We start from the raw sequence: 22,580 nt of genomic DNA, 5'->3' as shown, positions 1-22,580 counted from the left end.
TCTTGTTCCAAAGTGTGGCAGACAGCACAGATTATAAAGACGTAGTCATTTTATCAGTACTTGCTTTGCAACATTGTAGCAGGATCCAAAGATTTCAAGTCAGAGATTGAGGAAGGGAATTCAGATTTCATTTAGAACGGGTTAGGAATCTCTACTGCTAAGAAGCCAAAATATCTGAGTGATGCTCTCTTGCCTGGCAGCTAAAATGATTTGTCTCTTTCCATGAGTATGTTGTCTTGTGCTGTGTTAACCTCCTGATACCTGAGCTTAAAAGTGAGTGTCAGAGAACAAATTCAGTGCCTGTATGTATTCCTAACACGTTTGTCTTGCCCTGTTTGTCTCCCTGTCCTTCTGCTCAGGTTCCATACTGCCCTCTGTAGGAAGCTCTATAGGCAGTGTAAACGGATACCACACCTGCAAAGGTGAGAATGTCATTTCACAGTGCTTCTTTGTTGGATGTGTTAGTACAGTGTTCACATTGGCATCTGTGTATGTTTCCGTATATGTGAAAGAACTGCTGCCAGGATGGGTATGAGGGTAAAAATCTGGGGAGAAGCCACTGTGATGCTTCTTTGTTGGGTCGCTAAAGGCTAAATGGGTTGGCAGCCAGTTAGATACGGTACTAGGAAATAAATTGGGCCACCAGATAAGACCAGTGAGAAAAGACCTTAAAGAAAATATATGTGAATCTTTGAGTCCTAAAGAAAGCCACATTAGAGGTAGTCTAGTCTAACCCTCAGCCTTCCGGCTCCATGATTTCTCTGTTATTTGGAGAAGGCGGGGCAGAAGAGTGCCCCAAATCCTTCACTCCCTTCACTTCTGCAGTTCCCAAGTATATTTAGCATTTTATTTGTACATCTGAGTACCTAATGTCAAAATCTGAAAGCAGATTAATGAAAGCTCTTTTGCTTTGTATATATAAACAAGAACTTTTATGTGATTTAGCAGGAACAGAATCTCTAGTTCACTCGAAGGAGTAGGAGACACTTTTAATCCTGTTGAGTAATTTAGCATGAGGAACCCATGGGAAGGCTTAGAGAGCTATTCCCTATCTGATTTTTGTTTCTGTGATAGATCTGACGGAGATCCAGTGTGACATGTCAGATGTAAACTTGAAATACGAGAAACTGGGGGGAGTGCTTCAGGAACGCCAGGAAAGCCTTCAGTCTGTCCTCAGCCGAATGCAGGAAGTTCAGAAGGAAGCTGGCTCAATGCTGCAGTGGCTGGAATCAAAAGAGGAAGTCCTGAAAGCCATGGATGCCTCTTCATCTCCAACCAAGCCAGAAACAGTGAGAGCCCAAGCGGACTCTAACAAGGTACTGTGTTCACATTAGCTGCATCCCAAATGCTAAGCGGAAGGCACTGTCATACTGGTGTTCCTGCCCGAGCCCAGGACCTGAACGTAGGACACGGCCACCCACCCAGGCCACAAGGAGCCCTTTCAAAGGATTAATATGCCTAAACTCTCCTAGAAAGTTTTCTTACCTATGAAATGAGAAATTATTATAAATAATATTCAGAAATGAAACCAGGCATACCTGATTGGCTCCGTCAGAAGAGCATGTGACTCTTGATCTCAGGGTCATGAGTTTGAGGCCCACATTGAATGTAGACATTACCTAACTAAAACTTAAAAAAAGAAAAAAACATCTGTTTATAGAAAGAGAATATCAGCTCACTGAGAATGGGATCTTGTTTTCCCTATGATGCTATAAGTCAAACCATTCTCATCAAAGCCCCTTCCCAACTCTTGGGGATATTTAAGTGTAGCTGTGATTATGGTTCTTTCTTAAGGTTGACATGTAGGACTAGGAAAACTATCGGGAAAAATAAAACCATATAGAAAGTCCTATCAAAAAAATGTTTTTGCCAAAATTTTTTATATTCTAATTGGACGTAGCATGCCATCTTTTCCAGCTTCATAAATGTCCTTGACGTCACCATCATCGTCATCATCATATGGGATTAATAATACCTTTTTACTGGGTTCTACCGATATGTTGTATATAAAAGAAATTTAGATCTTGTATGATTTTCATTTTAAAGTAAAAATTGAAGCAGAATTGTTAAGTGTCTTAAAATTATGAAATAAGTCACTGATAGAATCAGAAGTGGAGCCTCTAATTGTGGCCCAGTCTTCCAGTACTTCCCTCCACACACATAACTTTCCTGTGCAGAAGTCTCATGGCATCCCTGATATTCTCTCTCCTAGGCCTTCCTGGCTGAATTGGAACAGAATTCTCCCAAAATCCAAAAAGTAAAGGAATCCCTGGCTGGATTACTGATGGCATTTCCCAACTCACAAGAAGCAGAAAACTGGAAGGAAATGCAAGAGGAACTCAGTAAGTATTCAGAGGGATGTTGCAAATTCACTAAATTTCTTCTCTTTGGAGCAAATATAGAATTTCAGCACATCGTATAAAGCAGGACTTATTTTTAGTTAATTTTCATAAGCAATCAAGAGGCCCAAATAGGGCTAGGGAGTGAGTGAGTCTGATTAGGAAAAATAAAACTAGAGGTTCCATTCAACAGTCTCAGAAGTTTGGCTTTCTTGGGCAGGTCAATCTGGTAGTCTGTTGTGATAAGGAGAGCATTGGTGATGAAAATGAAAAATGGGAAATAATCTATTTACTGGAATTATTCTGTGTTCATACTGAACTATATATAAATGATACTGATGAATGTTTACTGGCATGAAAAAAATCACTGGCATGAAAGATGTCTATGATATAGTAAGAGTTAAATAACAGGCCATAAAATAATATAGTAATAAGATAGACTTGCATCCGTGTGTGTGTGTGTGCTGTGTAGTTTCATATAACCACCACCATAATCAAGTACAGAACTGTGTTATTTTAGCTAAAATTAAATGAAGGTTATTTTTAACTTAAAATTTTTTAACTAATGCTGTAGGGGTCATTTCCTGTAGTTTATTAGGAACATAACTTAGGGATCAGGCCAGTGGCTGGTGAGACTAAAGGAACACATTCTCTCATTTCCCCTCTATAGATTCCCGGTGGGAAAGGGCCACCGAAGTGACCATGGCCCGGCAAAGGCAACTGGAGGAATCTGCAAGTCATCTGGCCAGCTTCCAGACTGCAGAATCCCAGCTCCGGCCCTGGCTAATGGAGAAGGAACTGATGATGGGGGTGCTGGGGCCCCTATCTATTGACCCCAACATGCTAACTGCACAAAAGCAGCAGGTCCAGGTGAGCCACAAAACTTACTGTGTTAAGCAAAGAAATTGGAGTCACGTGAATCTGGTTTTGAATGCTGCTCTCAGCAAGTAGGTTTCAAATGACCCTAGACAAGTCACTTAAGCTTCCAGAGTTCTTTTCCTCGGTTTAAATGAGAAGTGTATAAGGACTTTATCACAGTGCCTGTCAAATAGTAAATAGTCAACAATTGTATTATTAATGTCATTAACAGAGGCAGTAAAATGAGTGGATGTGAGAATGGAGGATTTCTGATTACTTTAGAATTGTATTTTACTTTTAATCCCCAATGGTAGTGATCATTTTACTTAATGTAATGTCTTATATCTGCCGACTTCACTTAAAGATTTTCTGTTGCTCAAACCTCAAAAAAAAAAAAAAATTGATTTAAGTGTCCACCATCATAAAAATTTAGGTTGTTCAAATTATGTCATTTCTAGTGAATTCCCACTGAGAGCTTTTTCTTCTTCCTCTTCCTCCTCCTCCTCCTCTTCTTCTTTTTTTGGGTAAGCTCCAGAGAATCTTCTTATTCTAGATCTCCTTCCATACTCTTCCAAATTTGTTCTATTCCTTCTCATCATCTACCAAGTTCCCTAAATCAAGACCTAAGAGTAGTTTTTGAAGGAACTCTTTCATTTAGCCCCTGCATCCAATTAATTATCAAGTCCTCTTTAGTTCACTTATAAATATTTTCCTATTCCAGTGGTTTTCAGACTCTTTGGTTTCAAAACACTTTTACACTCTTAAAAATTATTGAAGACCCTAGGGGCACCTGGATAGCTCAGTCAGGTAAGCATCTGACTCATGATTTTGACTCAGAGTCATGAAATTAAGCCCCCCATTGGGCTTTGTGCTTAGCATAGAACTGCTTGAGATTCTGTCTCTCCTCCTCCTCTGCCCCTCTTTCTGCCCTCTCTCTCTATCTCTCTCTCTAAAAGAAATAAAATCTTTTTCAAAAAAATTATTGAGGGGCGCCTGGGTGGCTCAGTGGGTTAAGCCGCTGCCTTCGGCTCAGGTCATGATCTCAGGGTCCTGGGATCGAGGCCCGCATCGGGCTCTCTGCTCAGCAGGGAGCCTGCTTCCCTCTCTCTCTCTCTGCCTGCCTCTCCATCTACTTGTGATTTCTCTCTGTCAAATAAATAAATAAAATCTTTAAAAAAAAAATAAAAAAAAAATTATTGAGGACCCTAAAGAGCTATTGTTTAGCTATTAATATCTATTAATATTTACTGTATTAAAACAGTAAAGGGGCACTTGGGTGGTTTAGTTGGCTAAGTATCTGACTCTTGATCTCAACTCAGGTGTTGATCTCAGGATCGTGAGTTCAAGCCCCATGCTGAGTGTGGAGCCTACTTAAAAATAAAAACAAAGAAAAACACTGAGGAATTTAAAAATATGTATTTACTGGGATGCCTGGGTGACTCAGGTGGTTGGGCACTGCCTTTGGCTCAGGTCATGATCCCAGGGTCCTGGGATCAAGTCTCAGATCGGACTCCTTGCTCCCTGAGGAGCCTGCTTCTCTCATTGCCTCTGCCTGTCTCTCTGCCTGCTTGTGTGTACTCTCTCACTGACAAATAAATGAATAAATAAAATATTTTAAAAAATATGTATTTATTAATTAATTTTAAAATAACATTGGTAAAATTTAACATTAACATAACTAACATTTTTTTCTTTATGAAAAAAATAACATTTTCCAAACTTAAAAACTTCAGTAAGAGTGGTATTGTTTTATGGCTTTGCGAATCTCTTTGATGTCTGACTTAATAGAATATTTTCATACATTTTCTTATCTACTTCTGCACTCGATCCTTTGCAATACCAGATGTCATGTAGCCTCTGGAAAACTCCACTGAACAGTCATGAGAGAAAAATTATAAAAGGCAAATAATATCTTAGTATTGTTACAAAAATATTTTGACTTCAGGGACCCTCTGGAAGGGCCTGGAGACTCCTGAGGCCCCCTAGAGCATACTTGGAGAACTACTGTTCCAATTCTCCATTCCGAGAGCTCCTCTCTTAAGGATGTTTGAGCTCAGGCCTATACCATTGGAACAGCCTCCTAAAGTTTCTTTGTCTAGTGCATTCTCCACACAGTTGCCAAATTATCTCCTGAACTCATACATCTGAATACATGAAAATGCTTCGCTGGCTCTCTGCTGCCAATTGAACAAAGTCCAAGTACCTGCTCAGTGTCATATATGAGGCTTTCCACAGTCTGGTCCCAGTTTGTCTTGCCAGCCTTGTTTCCCACTCTTCTCCCATATACCCCGGTTTCAGCTCACACCAGGTAACTCATCTTTTCCTTGAACACACCATACTCTTTACCGCTCTGTGCCTTTGCTACCGAGGCCCACCACCTGTAATGCCGTTCCTCAGTCTGACTGTCTGCTCACTGGGAAAACTCCTTCCTTGTGTCCTCTGTTAAGGCTTTCCTGACTTCCTTTGCCCACTTTTGTCATCTTCCACAGAATTAATCATCCTTACTTCTTGCTTTCACAGCGCCACATTTGCATCAGTGTTTATCATTCTTACTTTTTTTTACATTCTGTTTTAGTTCATCATTTACACATCTGTTATTCCTTAAAGTTGTGTCTTACTTATGTACGGTGTGAGTGATGAATACTTTCCAAATATTGTCTGATTTAATCCTTAAAACAGCCAAGATAAGTACATTCTATGCTCATTTTATAGATGAGGAAGCTGAGATTTAGAAAACTTTAAGAACTGACCAAGCTTATATATATAGTTCACGAGTGAAAGAGTCAGGATTTGAACCCATGAACCCAGCAGTCTGACTCCAGAGCCTGTAGTTTGAACCCTAACTACTTTGCTGAGTGAAACAATGGATAGCAAAGTGTAAAAAGACATGCTACTTGCTTTAAAGACGTTCATTATCTATTACATGCTATGCTGTAATGTATAGATTGTATGTGCTGTTGGAATTCCAAGAAAGAAACTTTGAAAAATCAGAGGCATAGAGCGTTGAAATGGCAAGCCTAGTCAGTAATATAGCTAGCTCTGGGCCCAGAGCTCCAGACTTGCAATTCAGAGGCCTGGGTTTTGTCTGGCAAAGCTGATGAGGGCCAATCCAGAAAACAAGGCCAACCTTAGTAACTATTGTTGAAAATAGGACAAATAAGGAAAAGAAATAGAATAGGCACAATCAATGACCCTTTCAAAACAAGTTTTTATTAAGCAGTTGTTAGAAGTGATATTACATTTTCCTAGTAGCCTGGTCCTTGGAGTTTTCTGGTTTATTTTCGAAAGGAGTTGGCCCTAGTTGGCACAATCTAAAATCAGTTTTTGTTTTGACACTCTTTTTAGATCTTTTTTCTCTAAACATCTTGATGTCAATTCTTTTGCAGTTTATGCTGAAGGAATTCGAAGCACGCAGGCAACAGCATGAGCAGCTGAATGAGGCAGCTCATGGCATCCTAACAGGCCCTGGAGATGTCTCTCCATCCACCAGCCAGGTACAGAAAGAACTCCAGAGCATCAACCACAAGTGGGTTGAGCTGACTGACAAACTCAATTCCCGTTCCAGCCAAATTGATCAAGCTATTGTCAAAAGCACCCAGTACCAGGAACTGCTCCAGGACCTATCAGAGAAGGTCAAGGCAGTGGGACAGCGACTAAGTGGCCAGGCGGCCATTAGCACCCAGCCTGAGGCTGTGAAGCAGCAACTAGAGGAGACCAGTGAGATTCGATCTGATGTGGAGCAATTGGACCATGAGATTAAGGAGGCACAGACACTTTGCGATGAGCTCTCAGTACTCATCGGGGAGCAGTACCTTAAGGATGAGCTGAAGAAGCGTTTGGAGACCGTTGCCCTGCCTCTCCAAGGTTTAGAAGACCTTGCAGGTAAGTTAGGGTAAGGCACATACTGCTGACGTTAGCGGCAAGCCAAAAGATTGGCTTCGTGATAGTCCCAAGAATCTAGGGTGACCTGTAAGTAGCTTTTGGATTCAGACTAGTGTTACCCTAACCCTTTGTCCAGCTATGGTGAGAAATGCTGTGATTATCATACACTGACTGGGCACTAACGATATGTGAAGCTTTATGGAGCAGTTCCAGCGATAAGAGCACTAACGTCAGTTTTGCCTGCAGGTCCAGATTCATGCTCATAGGTGTATTCACAGGTCAAGTTACACGCACACACACAGAATCAGATGCGTACGATGGCCTTGTACAAGAAGAATTTTGTCATCAGTTTGTTGCCTTTCTCTGGAAACATTTATGGCTTTTTACCCGCTTAGAAGTAAAAGTTTACTTCTGTTATTCAGATCACCTTATTAGGTTGGTGTGAGGATTAAATAAGTCTAGTATATGAAGGAGACCAGCTTTGTGCTGCTTTTATGGTAGGGCCTCAGTTAACATAAGTTTCCTTCCCCTAAGATTAGACCATATACTCCCAGCAAACATTTTAAATGCCATGTTCAGATTCGATTGGTTTAAATTTGATTTCCTCATTTCAGCTGATCGCATGAACAGACTCCAGGCAGCTCTTGCCAGCACCCAGCAGTTCCAGCAAATGTTTGATGAACTGAGAACTTGGTTGGATGACAAACAAAGCCAGCAAGCGAAAAACTGCCCAATTTCTGCAAAATTGGAGCGGCTACAGTCTCAGCTCCAGGAGAATGAAGAGTTTCAGAAGAGCCTGAACCAACACAGTGGTTCCTATGAGGTGATTGTGGCCGAAGGAGAATCTCTACTTCTTTCTGTACCTCCTGGAGAAGAAAAGAAGACTTTACAAAACCAGTTGGTTGAGCTCAAAAGCCACTGGGAAGAGCTTAGTAAAAAAACTGCAGATAGACAATCCAGGCTCAAGGACTGTCTGCAGAAAGCTCAGAAATATCAATGGCATGTGGAAGACCTCGTGCCGTGGATAGAAGATTGTAAGGCCAAGATGCCGGACTTGCAGGTCACTCTGGACCCAGTGCAGCTGGAGTCCAATCTCCTGAGATCAAAGGCTATGCTGAGTGAGGTGGAAAAGCGCCGCTCCCTGCTAGAAATCCTGAACAGTGCTGCTGACATTCTGATCAACTCCTCGGAAACAGATGAAGATGATATCCGGGATGAGAAGGCTGGGATCAACCAGAACATGGATTCCATTACAGAAGAACTACAGACCAAAACAGGGTCTCTTGAAGAAATGACTCAGAGACTCAAGGAGTTTCAGGAAAGCTTTAAAAATATTGAAAAGAAGGTTGAAGCGGCCAAACACCAACTTGAGATCTTTGATGCTCTGGGCTCTCAAGCCTGTAGCAACAAGAACCTAGAGAAGCTAAGAGCTCAACAGGAAGTGCTCCAGACCCTGGAGCCCCAGGTAGACTATCTGAGGAACTTCACTCAGGGCTTGGTAGAAGATGCCCCAGATGGATCTGATGCTTCCCAACTTCTACATCAAGCTGAGGTTACCCAGCAGGAGTTCCTGGAAGTGAAGCAGAGAGTAAACAGTGGTTGCATGGCAATGGAAAACAAGCTGGAGGGGATTGGCCAGTTTCACTGCCGAGTTCGAGAGATGTTTTCTCAGCTGGCGGACCTGGACGATGAGCTAGACGGCATGGGTGCCATCGGCAGAGACACCGATAGCCTCCAGTCCCAAATTGAGGATGTACGGCTATTCCTCCACAAAATCCAAGCCCTCAGGTTAGATATAGAGGCCTCTGAAGCAGAGTGTCGGCAGATGCTAGAGGAGGAGGGGACTTTGGACTTGTTAGGTCTCAAGAGGGAGCTCGAAGCCCTGAACAAACAGTGTGGTAAACTGACAGAGAGGAGCAGGGCTCGCCAGGAGCAGCTGGAGCTGACGCTGGGCCGCGTGGAGGACTTCTACAGGAAGCTGAAAGCCCTCAATGACATGACCACGGCAGCAGAGGAAGGGGAGGCACTTCAGTGGGTCGTGGGGACTGAAGTGGATCTCATCAACCAACAACTAGCAGATTTTAAGGTAAGTCTTGCCCTTTTGTTTTTTAATCTTTTGCTATCTGATATGTATTTCTTTTCATGTAGCTTAAAACCCGTTGTATATACATCTTAACTTCTGTCTCCAGGGCCTCTGTTCTCACTTCCAACACCATCAGAGCACTCTGTCTGGAGACTAAACAGTCTCTTGGACTCTGGGCAACTGGTTTGAACATTTTTCTGTTGTAATTTATTTCAATGTTGATAACCAACTAAGGGTATAGAAAGAAATGTCCAAATATTACTGTTTACTCTGAGAATCTCCTCTTGAGATTTGTAACAGCCCCAGGTTTTTCTCCAGGTCCCTATTTTTCAGTTGAGCTGTGAGAAGTCATAAACAAGGGTCATCTTCCCAAAGTGTTGATTTTTTTCCCTCCTATTTCAGAGGAAAGTTGTTGATGTATTATGAAGTAAAATAAAAATTCTCATGAGTTACTAAGGTAAAATGTGACGTTTCAAAGAAATTTCCAACCTATATCAGGCAGTGCTTAAGACTATAACCCAAACCCCCAGGAGTACAAGTTCTTGGCCTATAGGAGAGTTTGAAAAGCACCGCCCTAACTGCAAAAATGTTTTATTTCTTTGCCTGAGTCAGAATTTCCAGAATTAAAACAACAGGGGAAGATGGGAGGAGTTGACTCAAAAATACGATTTTCCAGGTTAGGGGCTTGGAACTCTCAGGACTGGTGGGTCATGGCTTTCAGGATGGGAGCCTTTCATCCTGAGTTTCCTTTTTTGTCACTGCCAAAGAGGGCCTCACTCCACTGCTGGCAGCCCCTCTGCTGCTTTTCCTTCTTGGTGCACAGAGTAGATGTGGAAAGGCTACTTTGAGTACTTTACTTCCATCACTGGTGTTAATTATTCCCATGTACACCATCATACTGCCATCAAAGTCTCTTTGTTCCCTAAAACCCCTGCCTATCAGGATTCTTTCAAGTACAGCCACAGATGGAGAGGTGGTATCGACACCAGGGCAGAGCCCTGTGGTCCTGAGAAAAGTTACAAGACCAAGTAAAGAAGGGTGGCTATTTCAGAAGGGCCCTCAGCTTAGGGGATGTTCAGCTCTGAAGCGGAACGTTGGCTGAAGGCCCCTTCCAGTGTTTGGAGACGTGCACTTTGGAGTGACAAGTCATCATTTGGGGGATTCTTGAGGCCCCAAATAAGGAGAGGGGAGGAAGGGAAAATTCAGACCCGTGAGCCCACGTGTTTTCCTCTTGGAAACTCCCACACCTCCATTCCCGGGGCAGGCAGGCAGGCCTCTCGCTTCATCACGTGTGGTGTCCCAGCCTCTTCCACTGTAAGCACCTCCAAGGAGAGACTGTCTTCTCTAGGCTCTGGGTTACTTAGGATTAACTGTCTAACTAACTAAATGAATTTCTTAGAAAACTGAAGCCTATCCCTTTGGGCTCCAAAATAGTTTTATCAAACTAGATTCTGATTTACATGGGAATTATTTTAAATCTTATTTGCCTAATCTTCTAACTATGTTGTACAGACGTTTTTCTTGATGAGTGCAGGTTAACATTAGTAAAAAGATGATGCTGTTCTCTCCGATGGGGATATCCTCAAGGATATTAGAGACATTTGGGGCTGCTTTGTACTGACTGTTCCTAAATGTCTGTGCAGGTTGAGTTGGATATTGAAGTTCTTGTTTAGTGCCTCTTAGCGTGTGTGTAGCTTCTTCCTCTTCCCCGGCTAGCAGTAACTTCTCACTGCCATCACTGGGCCTGCCTTTAGCAGTCTGTCCCTTGCTTCTCATCTTCAGTGAGCTAGAAAATGAAGTAAACAAGCCTGTTAAAATTGCATTAAATACAAGCTGGAATATAACAAAAAGAGTCCATAGGCAGGCATACAGAGTGTTTGGATTTGAGGATAACTAATCATTTCCTTTTCATCTAATCCTCAGTTGCTAGAAACATTCTGAATTTTGATGTAGCTGGAAGATTTTAAGAAATTACTGGCCATTACCGTATTTTATTTGTAGCCTATATATGTAGCCTGAAAGTGCTCAAAGTTCAGTCTGCTTCATCGTTTAAGGTAGCATATTTGTTTCACTGATTTCTAAAAATACGCCTCCCACTACCAATACCTTGTGAAGGCTGGGACCAGACACTGAGGAGCTGTCACCTCAGAGTGTGTTTCTCTGCAGGGGACTGGTGTTGAAATGCAAGACTGGAAGAAAAAAGAGAAAGAGGGTGGTGGAGCTGTGTGCCCTGTGTGTATCCTCCTCAAGTTGAGGGCGCAAATCAGAAGCCTGATTCCACAGGTCCGCCTTATAAAGTCAAAGGCGTTGGGAAGTGTTTTTGCCTCCTCCCAGCAAAGGCCTTCAGTCTGGAGCAGAGGAGCACACTCCTGGCTCAACTCCTGCTGAGCTCATGGGAAGTGAAAACAATGGGAGGGGGGAAGCTCAGTGTGTCAGTTCTACAGTCCCCTAGAGGGTGAGTAAAGGGAAGGTCTTTTTGGACCCATTCTAAGGACTGTGTCATTTTCATTGTTTGAGTATTGAGTTTTGGGTTAATGTGCTCTATATCCAGCAATGGATTAATCTTCCATCATAAAGTGTGACTCTGTTTTCAGACTCAAAGTGTTTTTAATAAGCCAAAACCAGAGGGGTGCCTAGGTGGCTCAGTCAGTTAAGCGTCTGCCTTTGGCTCAGGTTGTGGTCTCAGGGTCCTGGGATCCAGTCCAGTGGTGGGACCACACTCTCAGCACAGAATCTGCTGACAAGCAGAGGATATGAGTCTATAGACAGAAGCGTGGGCTCTGCTCTGAGCTGGCTAACTCCACTGCAGATGGGTGGAAAAGACAGATGAGTCAGGTCTGGGGACAACCCCGGGCTTACTTGGGACGGTGCAGTAGTGCTGAGAAATGCGTAGAAGGGCAGCTTGTGGGAAAAGTTATTTCTTCCTTAAATGAACGTGAAAAACTGAAAGCCATTATTCTGAGGGAAGGCTTTCCCGTCAGTTACTTCTGAATAAATGATAGAATCTGGTCAGCCAGTGAGGATCTATCAAATGGGCAGAGAATCCTCTCCCACTCTAAACAAGCAAAAACCTCAAACCTTCCTGAATTAGGTGCTTCACTGGATTCAGTCATTCCAGAAATCTCAAATGAGAATGTTGAGCGTGTTTTCAGAAAACTGAAAGGAAAAGAAGTTGGCTAATCTCTTCAGGAAGTTCTGTTTTCCTGAACAAGAGAGTCAGTGATTATTGAGGAGAAGGAATCGTATGTGCATAACAGGACACTAACAAGAAAGAAAGGACCTTTATTTCACCGAAACTCAAGCCAAAGAAATCTAGTAACTCTGATGATAACAAGAGGCTTTCCTCATTTTGAAATTCCCTGTGCCAGTTTTATAGTCAAGAATTGAGATCATTCTGAGTCTCAAACTTTCAAACCCCTTCCTGTACACACACGCGCGCACACACATACAGAAACAGACACACACACACACACACACACACACACACACACACACCTCTGCCCAAGAACCACAGTGGCCTCTCAGTCAGAAAGTAGGTGGTGATTTGGGCATCAAGAGCAGCATCAGGAAACCCGGATGCTCTTTGCACTCTGTATTTCATGTGTTAATTTTTTTTTTTTTAAGATTTTATTTATTTATTTGACAGACAGAGATCACAAGTAGGCAGAGAGGCAGGTGGAGGGGATTGGGGAGGAACAGGCTCTCCGCTGAGCAGAGAGCCCAACTCGGGGCTCGATCCCAGGACCCTGAGACCATGACCGTAGCCGAAGGCAAAGGCTCAGCCCTCTGAGCCACCCAGGTGCTCCTTCATGTGTTAATTTATATTTACTGTGTATTTGGGCCAGGCTTCAGATTCAGCACGCCACACTCGGTGACAAGAAAGAACAAGTGGGGAAAATGGAAACCCTTTTAGGGTCCATAGGTTTCTCACAAAGGTTCACTTTGCCTAATGGTGTGCTGGAAGCATCCAAGCCTGTTGCGTCTTTTCCTTCCTTGCCTTTGAGGTTGGACTGTTGGGATATAGGTAAGGCAGCAGGCTTCCTTAGGACTGTCCTTAATCCTAATTCAGGCGGAGTAGAGCCCAGGGTCAGGGATTGCACGTGCTTACAGCCTTTGTCTGGAGACCTCAGTATCCCACCAGAACACCAGAACAAGAAAGCCGTGTAAATCTCTTTGATTTTTTTTTTTTTTTTTTTTTTTCTTTATGGAAGGCAAGTTTAGGCTTCCCTCTGAAAACTCTTGAGAAGACCGGGCTTGACATGGAGCTGAAAGACTGCCAATTTGCACAAAGATACTTCCCTGCCTTTCAAACAATTACAAAGATAGTATCAGCCCATCTTCAGTTTTGCCAGTTAGATTCACTAGAGAATAAAGCAAATAAGATCAGCATTATCTACCTGCCCTTGGAAAGAAAGGAAATCACACTTGGTGTGACCTGTCTGTCACCTGGAGGTTTCAGTTATTTCCAGCTTTACAACAGCAAGATAAGTTGAGTAGGCAGCCCCGCTCCTGCCTTGTGCTGACCCTTGGCCTGTCTTGGTTTTTGGTTTTTTCTCTCCCTCCTTCCTTCCTTTCCTTTCCTTTCCCTTCTTTCCTTCCTTCCTATTTTCCTTCCTTCCTTAAACGAGGCTACTCCAATAGGAACTATGAGGGTCCAAGGAAGTAAAGAGAATGTCCTAGAACAGTAGAGAGAATGCCCTTGACATTTTAGGCTGGATAGTTCTTTGTGGTGGGGGGCTGTCCTGTGCATGGCAGGATGTTCAGCAGCCTCTCTGATCGCTACCCACTAGATGCCAGTAGCAACCCTGCCCCAGTGTAACAACCAAAAATGCCTATCTAGACATTGCTGGACGTCCCCTGGAACGCAAAAATCTCTCTCGGTTGAGAACCACTGCCTTGAAGAAAATTGCCACCTACATGTGGGAAACAGAATTCAGCGGGAAAAAGTGCTGGTTGATTAAGTTAAATATTTATGTAGCAGACACCTTCTCCTAATCTGATGAAGACTGTGTGGTAGCAGCAGCAACTGCCTCTAAGTCAGCCTTCCTTTAGGCCAAGCCCTGGACTCCTGATTTTTGCTGGTACTAATCCGTGTCTGGTTTAAAATTTCCTAGGCACTTTCCCTGGCATCAGCAGTTTATTTTTTGTGGAGTTGTTGATGCAGGTGTTTGGTTGATGATGCATTTCTAAAGAGAAGAGGAACTTCCTGTGTGGAAATACTTCAGGAGGTTTCCTCCTTCCCTGCCTTTAAGGGGAGACTATGGTCTGTCAGTTGCTCTCCTCAGCCCAGGAACTCACAGTTTGGCTGCTGATATTTATAACCCTTCAGAGACCAGCCCTCAACACCCCACCCAAAGAATCCCAGTGCTCTGTAATAATCCCTTCAGCCCCCACTGTAGCAACTGGGTGGGGAGAAGGTGAAGAAGGTGCCTTTAAGGACTTCAGGTTTGCTTTATGTTGAAGTCTTTCCAGCCTCATTTTACAGTATCCCCATTAGTATTTTAAATAACAGCATCACAAAGCAAAATCCCAAGATTGCAGCCATTACATCATCTTAAAGGAGCCTCACGCTTCAGTGAAGGTAGTAAAACCAAATGGAAGCTCGTCAAGAAAGCATTGATGGATTTCAACCCCCCCCCCCCAAAAAAAATCTGTCTGGAAATTTTGATAGCAAGGGAAGATTTTAAAGCAACAAAAGAAAGGACTGAGCAGTTTGATTTTAATTTACTGAAATTCTTCACAGATTGTGTCCGCACGTAGCATTTGCAACTGAGGTTCACCATATGATCTTGTACACGAAGGAAGAAAAATGTTTCCAGAAAAACTAGAATTCACCCCATGCAGAACTTACCTTCATTTGTTGAATATTTGATTAGTGAACACGGTTGAGATAAGCACAGACTTGCAGAACAGGCCCGTTTCTCATTGTGTCTGGAAATGAACCGTTCTCAAGCCTTGGCCTAGTCCTCAGCTGTAGCTTCAGAAAAATCCCAGGCACTTTCAAGCTAGCTGGCTGGCACACAGGTCATAGCATAAACAGGGAGCCTCTAGGAAGTGTGATGAGTTGCTCTGAAGAGCACTTTATTGTTAGGGTTGGTTGGTTCACCAGGAATGAAATGGGTCCCACAGGGAGTCGTGTCAGGTCACTGCACCAAAGCATCACTGCACCAAAGGGCTGTCTCCTGCCAAACGGATTCTTCCCAAGTCTCAGCTGTCCCGGTTGGGAAACCTAGCTATGGGAAGAATGTGCTCCCTCCCCACCTTCCTTAATACTTAGCCATTACCACTACCAAGTGCTCTTCAAATACCAGTCTCTGGTGTTGGCCGTGGAAGATTAATGGGACATACTTACTCCCTAGGCCTTAACAAGTTGTTTTCCTGCTACTAACACTGTGATTTGAAACATGGACCTTTCAGAACTTTGGCCCCTCCAGGATAAGAATAAGTGCTGCGATGGTCCATGGATCCCTTGGTGGGGGTTGGGAGGAAGGGGCTCGTTATTTCTTTCAGTCCGTTCTTACTGAGCACTTGCTCCGTGCCAGGCCTCGGAGGGGACAGTGTGTTATGAGAAGCAGGCACAAGGGAGTACAAGGGCAGTGATGTGTGGTGGCAAGTCCGGTGAGAGACACCCTAAGTCCAAGCTCAAACCGTAATCCCCCATCAATCAGACATTTAAAATTCCAGTTGCATGGGTGCCTGGGTGTCTCGGTGGGTTAAGCCTCTGCGTTCTGCTCAGGTTATGGTCTCAGGGTCCTGGGATCGAGCCCCACATCGGGCTCTCTGCTCATCATAGAGCCTGCTTCCCTCTCTCTCTGCCTGCCTCTCTGCCTACTTGTGATCTCTCTATCAAATAAATAAATAAAATCTTAAAAAAAAAAATTCCAGTTGCAGACAAGAGAACTGCAACTTAAAGGTGTTATAGTATCTTGTTCAAGCCAACAGCAAGTGACTGTTAGAACTGGGATTAGAAAGGTTTGTTTGGTACAAAAAACCATGCTTAACCAATAGTTGGGGGCAGTTTTCCCCCTTGGGGACATTTGGCAATATCCAGAGACATTTTGACTGCTACAACTAGAGGAGCTGCTACTAGCATCTTATTCAGCCCACTTCTAGCGAGGTGGGGGTTTGATATTTTTTTCCCTCTCTCCAGATGCCATGACAAGAGTTAACTGACCAAAGAGTTGCACTACCTGGCAAAGCTTCGTGGTTTTCCTCCCTTTTTTTCAAAAATAAGTTAAAATAGTGTTAGTTCGGAGAGTGACTTACACAGATCTGTTGGATAAAGTTAGGATCCTGGTGAACTAATTTGAGTCAGTGGCTAAAGAATTCTCTTAATACTTGACCAGTCCCCACCCCGCCACAAGCCTCCTGCTGTGGAAATCAATCAACTGTGTATCTCAAGCTGCTTCCTGTAGGGTGTGTTATGGAATGGCATCAGCCCCAGCACCAGCTGGGAGTCCTGATCTCAGTGTGATTTTATCAAACTTTGTCTCTTTGGAGCCTTGCTGTTTGGAACAAAGGATCCTCTGTTAGGAATGCAGAGAGCTTCTTTGATTGGACAGCAAGCTTGTACGCACATGGTTCCCACGGAAAAAAAAAAGACAAATTACGCTGTAGCCTTCTAGAACTTGGGCCTCCAAGGTGCTTTTCCCTTGGGTTCTATTTTCACCCTTCTTTCTGTGGGTGCTTATCCTTCACCCAGACCAATGTAGGAGCCATCTGATCTGATGGATTAAATGATGGCCTCCTTCAGAACTGGTCTATATCTGTGCCTCTAGTCTTTTCCTTCTGCAGCCATGGAAACTCTGTATTTGATCCCCACTATTTTTCCAGTGTTATTTCCTATATAGACCACCCATCCACCCCATCCACTCATCCCAAACTCTCCTTATACATTTTGCCTATCTCTACCCAAACCTCAAGGCTTGGTCCAAGTCCTGTGTCTCCCCCAAAGCCTCCTTGATCTACCCAGCTCACAACTTCTCCTGTTCTCCTAGACCACTTAAGATGTGTAACTCATTTGGCCTTTATCATAGCCTGCCAAACTTTGGTGTTTTCTGATTCTATGCATTTGTCCCATCTCTAATCTCAGTGAATGCATTTTTGTGTCCCTAGAAGTAGTTAACATATTGCTGTGCATGTACTTGGAGATTAGTGAATATATGACTGATTAGATGAGTGTTCTTTATTTCTCATAAGCCATGTGAGTTCTGGGATTCAAAATGCTGTCTACTTTGCAAGACCTGAGGCAAATCCTTGTGAATCCTGAGAAATTCTAATTCTAGCCTAGATTCCTCACCTCTCTTTGCCTGTGGGCTCTCTTCCTTCTTTACTAGTTAGCATATGTTAAAGGAACACAGTTTCATTTTGATATTAGCCTGAACAAAACAAAGAAACTTGCTACTTCAGTTATGCTTAACCAAAGCCAGATCCTGAAATACCATCTTGTAGTTGTTACCCATCACTTTAGAGTCATTGTCACTGGCCTGATTAGTTCACAGCTAGGAAGAGTCTTCATACTGCATGCGACTTAGTGTAGTTTAAAAAAAAAAAAAAAGGAAGGAGTCTGAGTCAGAAATACTCAGCTTTGAGTTCTGGCTCTGTCATATACTAGCTGCATGTGACCTTGGGGGAAATCACTTAACCTTTCTGTATAGTTATTTTAACTATAAAATGTGAAATGGTTACCTTTAGAGTTTTTATGAGTTAAATGAAATGATGTAGATGAAAGCACTAGGCATATATTAAGTGCTCAGTAAATGATAATAATCTCTTATTTTTTTATTACTTATTTATTTGTTTGTTTGTTTTTCTTAAAAGATTTTATTATTTTATTTGACAGAGAGAGCAAGAGAAGGAACACAAGCAGGGGGAGCAGCAGGGTGAGAGGGAGAAGCAGGCTTCCCGACAAGCAGGGAGCCAGATGTGGGGCTCAATCCTATAACCCTGGGATCATGATCTGAGCTGGAGGCAGATGGCCAACAGACTGAGCCACCCAGGCACCCCTATAATCTCTTATTTAAAAAAAAAAAAAAAGTATCCAGGCATACAAATTAGAATATTATAAAATCTTTTTAATAAGAAGTTTATGCCCTTTGTGCCTAGAGATAGTTATTCTCCAGAAGATTTGCTCTAAGGCCCAGTACCCAATTAGATTAGTTCTTTCTTTTCCTGGAAAAATGGAGATTATGAGGGTAAAGTAAAATTCGCTCGGTGGCAGCAGTGAAACAGGTGGTTGGACAATAGCTTTCCTGAGCAGTTTTTGGGGGGAACAAGTATAGAGCTGGTTTCTAACATTAGAGTTGCAGTATATAGGCAATATGGGTCATGACTCGTAACACAACTTTAAATGTACTTGATGCACACGTACATACATGTGCTTACTTACTTATTAACTTGTTAACTTATACATATCAAAATCCCACAGTGAGCATGTTTTTCTGCGACCATTTTGACCTTGGCTTATGTGTTCTACAAATCAGTGTTATTTTCATATCATTAACCAGAATTAACCAGAAGCCATTACCAGCTCAGTGACTTCCTCAGTAACTCAGAGTTACCCATCAGATCAATTTTAATGATCTCAAGGTCCTTGACCTAATTAGCTTTTAACATAGACCATGTTATGTTCACCTGTTGCCATACAGTGGCAACTACCAAGTCAGCATCTTTGGGAGAGATATCTCTTAATATTAATCAATCTTTAATTAAAACATTGAGGTGTGAGGGGGAAAAGGTATCAGCTTAGTTTCAGAGAAAAGCAGCTTAAAAAACACAGATATAATTAATCTCTCTGTGAAGCATATGTACCAGATCCAGATAGTTTTACAGAAAAGCTTTAATTCTTCACAGTTTCAGCAGAAATGTTTTTAATATTCGGTTTTATGTATATATGAGTCAAGGGAAGAGGATGCTAAGAATTCAAAGAAATTGAACTTCTCCAAGACCTCCTCCAGCTTGAATTCATTGCATCTATCTAAGTGACCCATTTAATGTCTCTGCCATCTTGCAGTTTGTTCCCAAAGGAAAAGCTCTGATTTGGGTCCAGTTCTTTACATTCAAACCAAAGTTGGTTGGTTGTCGATCGATGGTAAGAACTGCTTTAGTAACAAAATGGAAGAGACAGTTTTCATAAATCTCTTCCCTCTGAATTATTTATCCTAACTCCTTTTCTGATATTGGAAAAAGGACCCCTATGGCAAGATTTCTTGGCAATTCACCCCAAAGGCCTGTTTCGTAGAAATAACCAAGCAGTTATGTGAAGCTGTTAACATGCAAAAGTTGTAAAGTCCTGCAAACCTGGAGCAGGAATGACTGCTCTCAGTCCCAAGTGAATTCCCACATGGCCATTTTCTCAGGAGAGCCTTTCCTGAGCCTGCAGATCAGGCCGCCTTGACTGATGCTCTCCTAGTACTGCTCGCTTTTCTTTCAGAGTACTTACTACAAGTGAATTAAAATGTATGTCTGCCGCCCCTACTGGAATATAGGTTCCTGACTGCATATTGCTCATCATTTTTCTCCCTTTGGTGTCTGGCATAATTTGACAGGCGGGGATACTAACCACTATACTAACGAGGAGCCTGGTGTCTGGCATAATTTGGAGCACATAGTAGACCTAGTAAATATTGAACAAGTTGAAAAGAATCAAGGCTATATCTTATGAACTTATTTGCCTTAAGAGGACAGAAAGAGGAACCCAAAGGTCAAAGAAGTACTAGTTAAAAAGATAGTGTCAGGATAGCATCGTGTCATGGAAGCCAAATGAACAGAGTCTCAGGAAGAAGGGAGGATCAGTACTTTCTCACCACTGCTTATCCTTAACCCACTAATGTGATCCAGCCGCTATCACGGCACTGAGACTGTTTTCTTGGAAGTATGCACTGATGTCCTAGTTGTCAAGTCTAGTAGTCTTGTCTAACTCATCGTCCTCCTCATCTGTTATGCAGCATTTAATATCATAGCTTCTTCGCTCTCAAAACCCTCCTGTGCATTTTCTTTCCTGACATGGTATTCTCTCCATTCTCTTCTCTGGCTGCTATTCTGCTTTCTTTTTTGGTTTGTCCTCCTACTTCCCAAGTATGTGGTCTAAAATTTGGTCATCTGCCCTCTTCCCTTTTAACCCACATTTAATCCCTGGATGTCCACCCCCTCATTCTTCTATGGGGAAGGCTTCCAAATCTGTATCTCTACCCCAAACTTCTATCTTTTGTGTAAGGGGCCTTTCTGGACACCTCCCCATAGGTTGTCTTTGAGTACTTCACATTCAGTATACTCTAAATTGAATGTTTACATTTTCAAATTGTTTCTTCCCCTCTACTGCTGTTTTATAGGACAATTATGCCCTCAGGAATACAAGAGTAATGCGATAGCATTGTTTTTTTTCCCCTTAACCTCTGCCTTCTGTCTGGTCAGCTTTGAAGTCCAAATATTCTGTTTCTGTGATTTCCTTCACAGCTCCCTTCCTCATTTTCATGAGTTCAGGCTTTTGGTACCTCTTGACTGAACTGCAAAGTCCTCCTGATTGCTCCACCTTCAATCTTCCCCATCTAAGCTTATTCTGTACAGAAACCAATGCAGTATCATCAAACATAAGCTCAAATCTTAAGAGCCTGGATTTTCACTAGCTGTGCTACTTTAGACAAGTAAATTTACCACCTCAAGCTTTATTTTTAATTTAAGAATTTGGATTTTTAAAATGAGATCACATATATTAAATGGCAGTTTAATGAGCACTCCCAAACTATTGGGAGACGTTCATCGCACCACTCAGTAACTCTCATGAGTCCCTGGTAAGTTTAAATAAGTAAATTTCAATGTCATAATGGTTTTCTGAATAAAGAAGCATAAATTCATGCTTGGCATTCAAGGGCCTTGGTGAACTGGCCTTAAGCTACTTACCATTTTGACCTCTCATTTTTCCCTTTTCTACTCACTGTATGTAAGCCATGCTGACTTTGAATTTGCTTCTGTAGGCTCCCTGCCTCTGACCTTTCACTTAGAAATCTTGTCTTTACCATCTCTACATATCCATATCCCAGTGAGTAAATGTAATTCCCTCCATAAAGCCTTCCCTGATTCCCCCTGCCTTCCTTCCCTCTACTCTTCTGTCCAGTCTTTTCTAATTCACAGGGCCCGGTGCTTTTGTCATTACTATCTTGGTGAGTGGCTAAAAGAGGGATTAATACACTGTTTTTTGGAAAGTCTGCAAGCAGGAAAGGGCTTACAGGGGTCATGAGAGTTCCTGCAGAGTGTGTGGAAAGTTTTCTCATGGGTTTGGAAACACATGTGAGCTCACAGAGCATCAAAATCCTTAGTATCCCATTTAAAAGAAGCTTCACATCATGTTGTATTGCTTAATGAGCCACTCCATAGCCATCTTTATGTAATAAAAACACCTTAGGATGGTAGTTACTGATGCCCAACAGGTACAGACTAATACTGTGGCGTTTCCACTTGCCACTAAATAAATGCTTGTAAAGTCTAGCGAGCCTAAGATGAAAGGCATTTTGTAGATTTAAAATGTGCAAGATGTAACCAGTCTTCTGTATCCTCCTCTAATCAGAACAAATCCTCCAAGAGAGAGGGTTGCATGAAGAGGCATTAAAGAATCTGGGGAAGTGTGGACCTGGGGTCTCCAGGTTGTCCTAGGAAGCTGGTGGTTTATGACTGGAGCATAGGCGCAAAGGCAAAATGTCGGGTTCAAAACTTGGAGAGGGAGCTGTGTTAGGGTGTGAGGAGACTCTACCCAGCTGTCTTTAATTAAGAAGACAGCAGGAAGGACCAGGATTGTTCTTTCTTCTAAGTTCACTGAAAGAAAATCCAACACCAAATTTCGTTCTTATGAATCTCTAAGTAGAGAATTCTTTGAACTTTGTAATCAACTAACTGGAAACTAATTTGAAATTTGGCTTCAGCACTTATATTTGTGGTTACAGGAGTGGGGGAAGCATTCAAAGAGGTTCTCTGGAGCTCCCTGTACTTGTCTTTTAAAAAGTTTACACACAGCATGTGAAATGAACAGATGCTTTTTTTGTTGGAGCTATCAGGGTAACAAGAGGCTGAAAGCTATATCAGGTATTTATTTCAGTCACTGAGATGGCTATTGGCAGAGTTCCACATACCAAAACTAAAGAGAAACTCATGAACAGATTTAAAAAAAAAAAAAAAAAAAAAGACGTGGAGGAAAGAGCCCTGTGCTTCCTCTCCTGATTTCTTCCTAAACACATACTGATGATAAAAAAAGGAGCAGTGCACTCAGATAGCACTCTCTGGCTTCTTTTTTTTGTGGTGGGGGAGAGAATTGGGCAACTTTATGTAATCCTTTCTATAGAGTGTGTTTGAACTTTGAGAGATTTCTCTATAATAAATCTCTTAACACTTTATAGTCAGAGAGTAGAACTTAAGCCAATAAATACTTT

At 42.4% G+C, this 22,580-nt stretch overlaps 1 protein-coding gene across 1 annotated transcript in view; it reads left to right on the top strand.

The window, feature by feature from the left end:
* Nucleotides 1–22,580, top strand: part of MACF1 (microtubule actin crosslinking factor 1) — a 339,095-nt gene that overhangs the window by 247,451 nt on the left and 69,064 nt on the right. Inside the window, 6 exon segments of the mRNA XM_032302100.1 lie at nt 360–422; nt 1,075–1,316; nt 2,213–2,342; nt 3,010–3,209; nt 6,584–7,079; nt 7,694–9,165. Of these exon segments, the coding sequence (XP_032157991.1) occupies nt 360–422; nt 1,075–1,316; nt 2,213–2,342; nt 3,010–3,209; nt 6,584–7,079; nt 7,694–9,165 (2,603 nt within the window).

Source organism: Mustela erminea, chromosome 10 (assembly GCF_009829155.1).
Source record: "Mustela erminea isolate mMusErm1 chromosome 10, mMusErm1.Pri, whole genome shotgun sequence".
NCBI classification, from domain to species: domain Eukaryota; kingdom Metazoa; phylum Chordata; class Mammalia; order Carnivora; family Mustelidae; genus Mustela; species Mustela erminea.
Note: the sequence above shows the minus strand (reverse complement) of the source record. Positions and strands in the feature narration are given on the sequence as shown.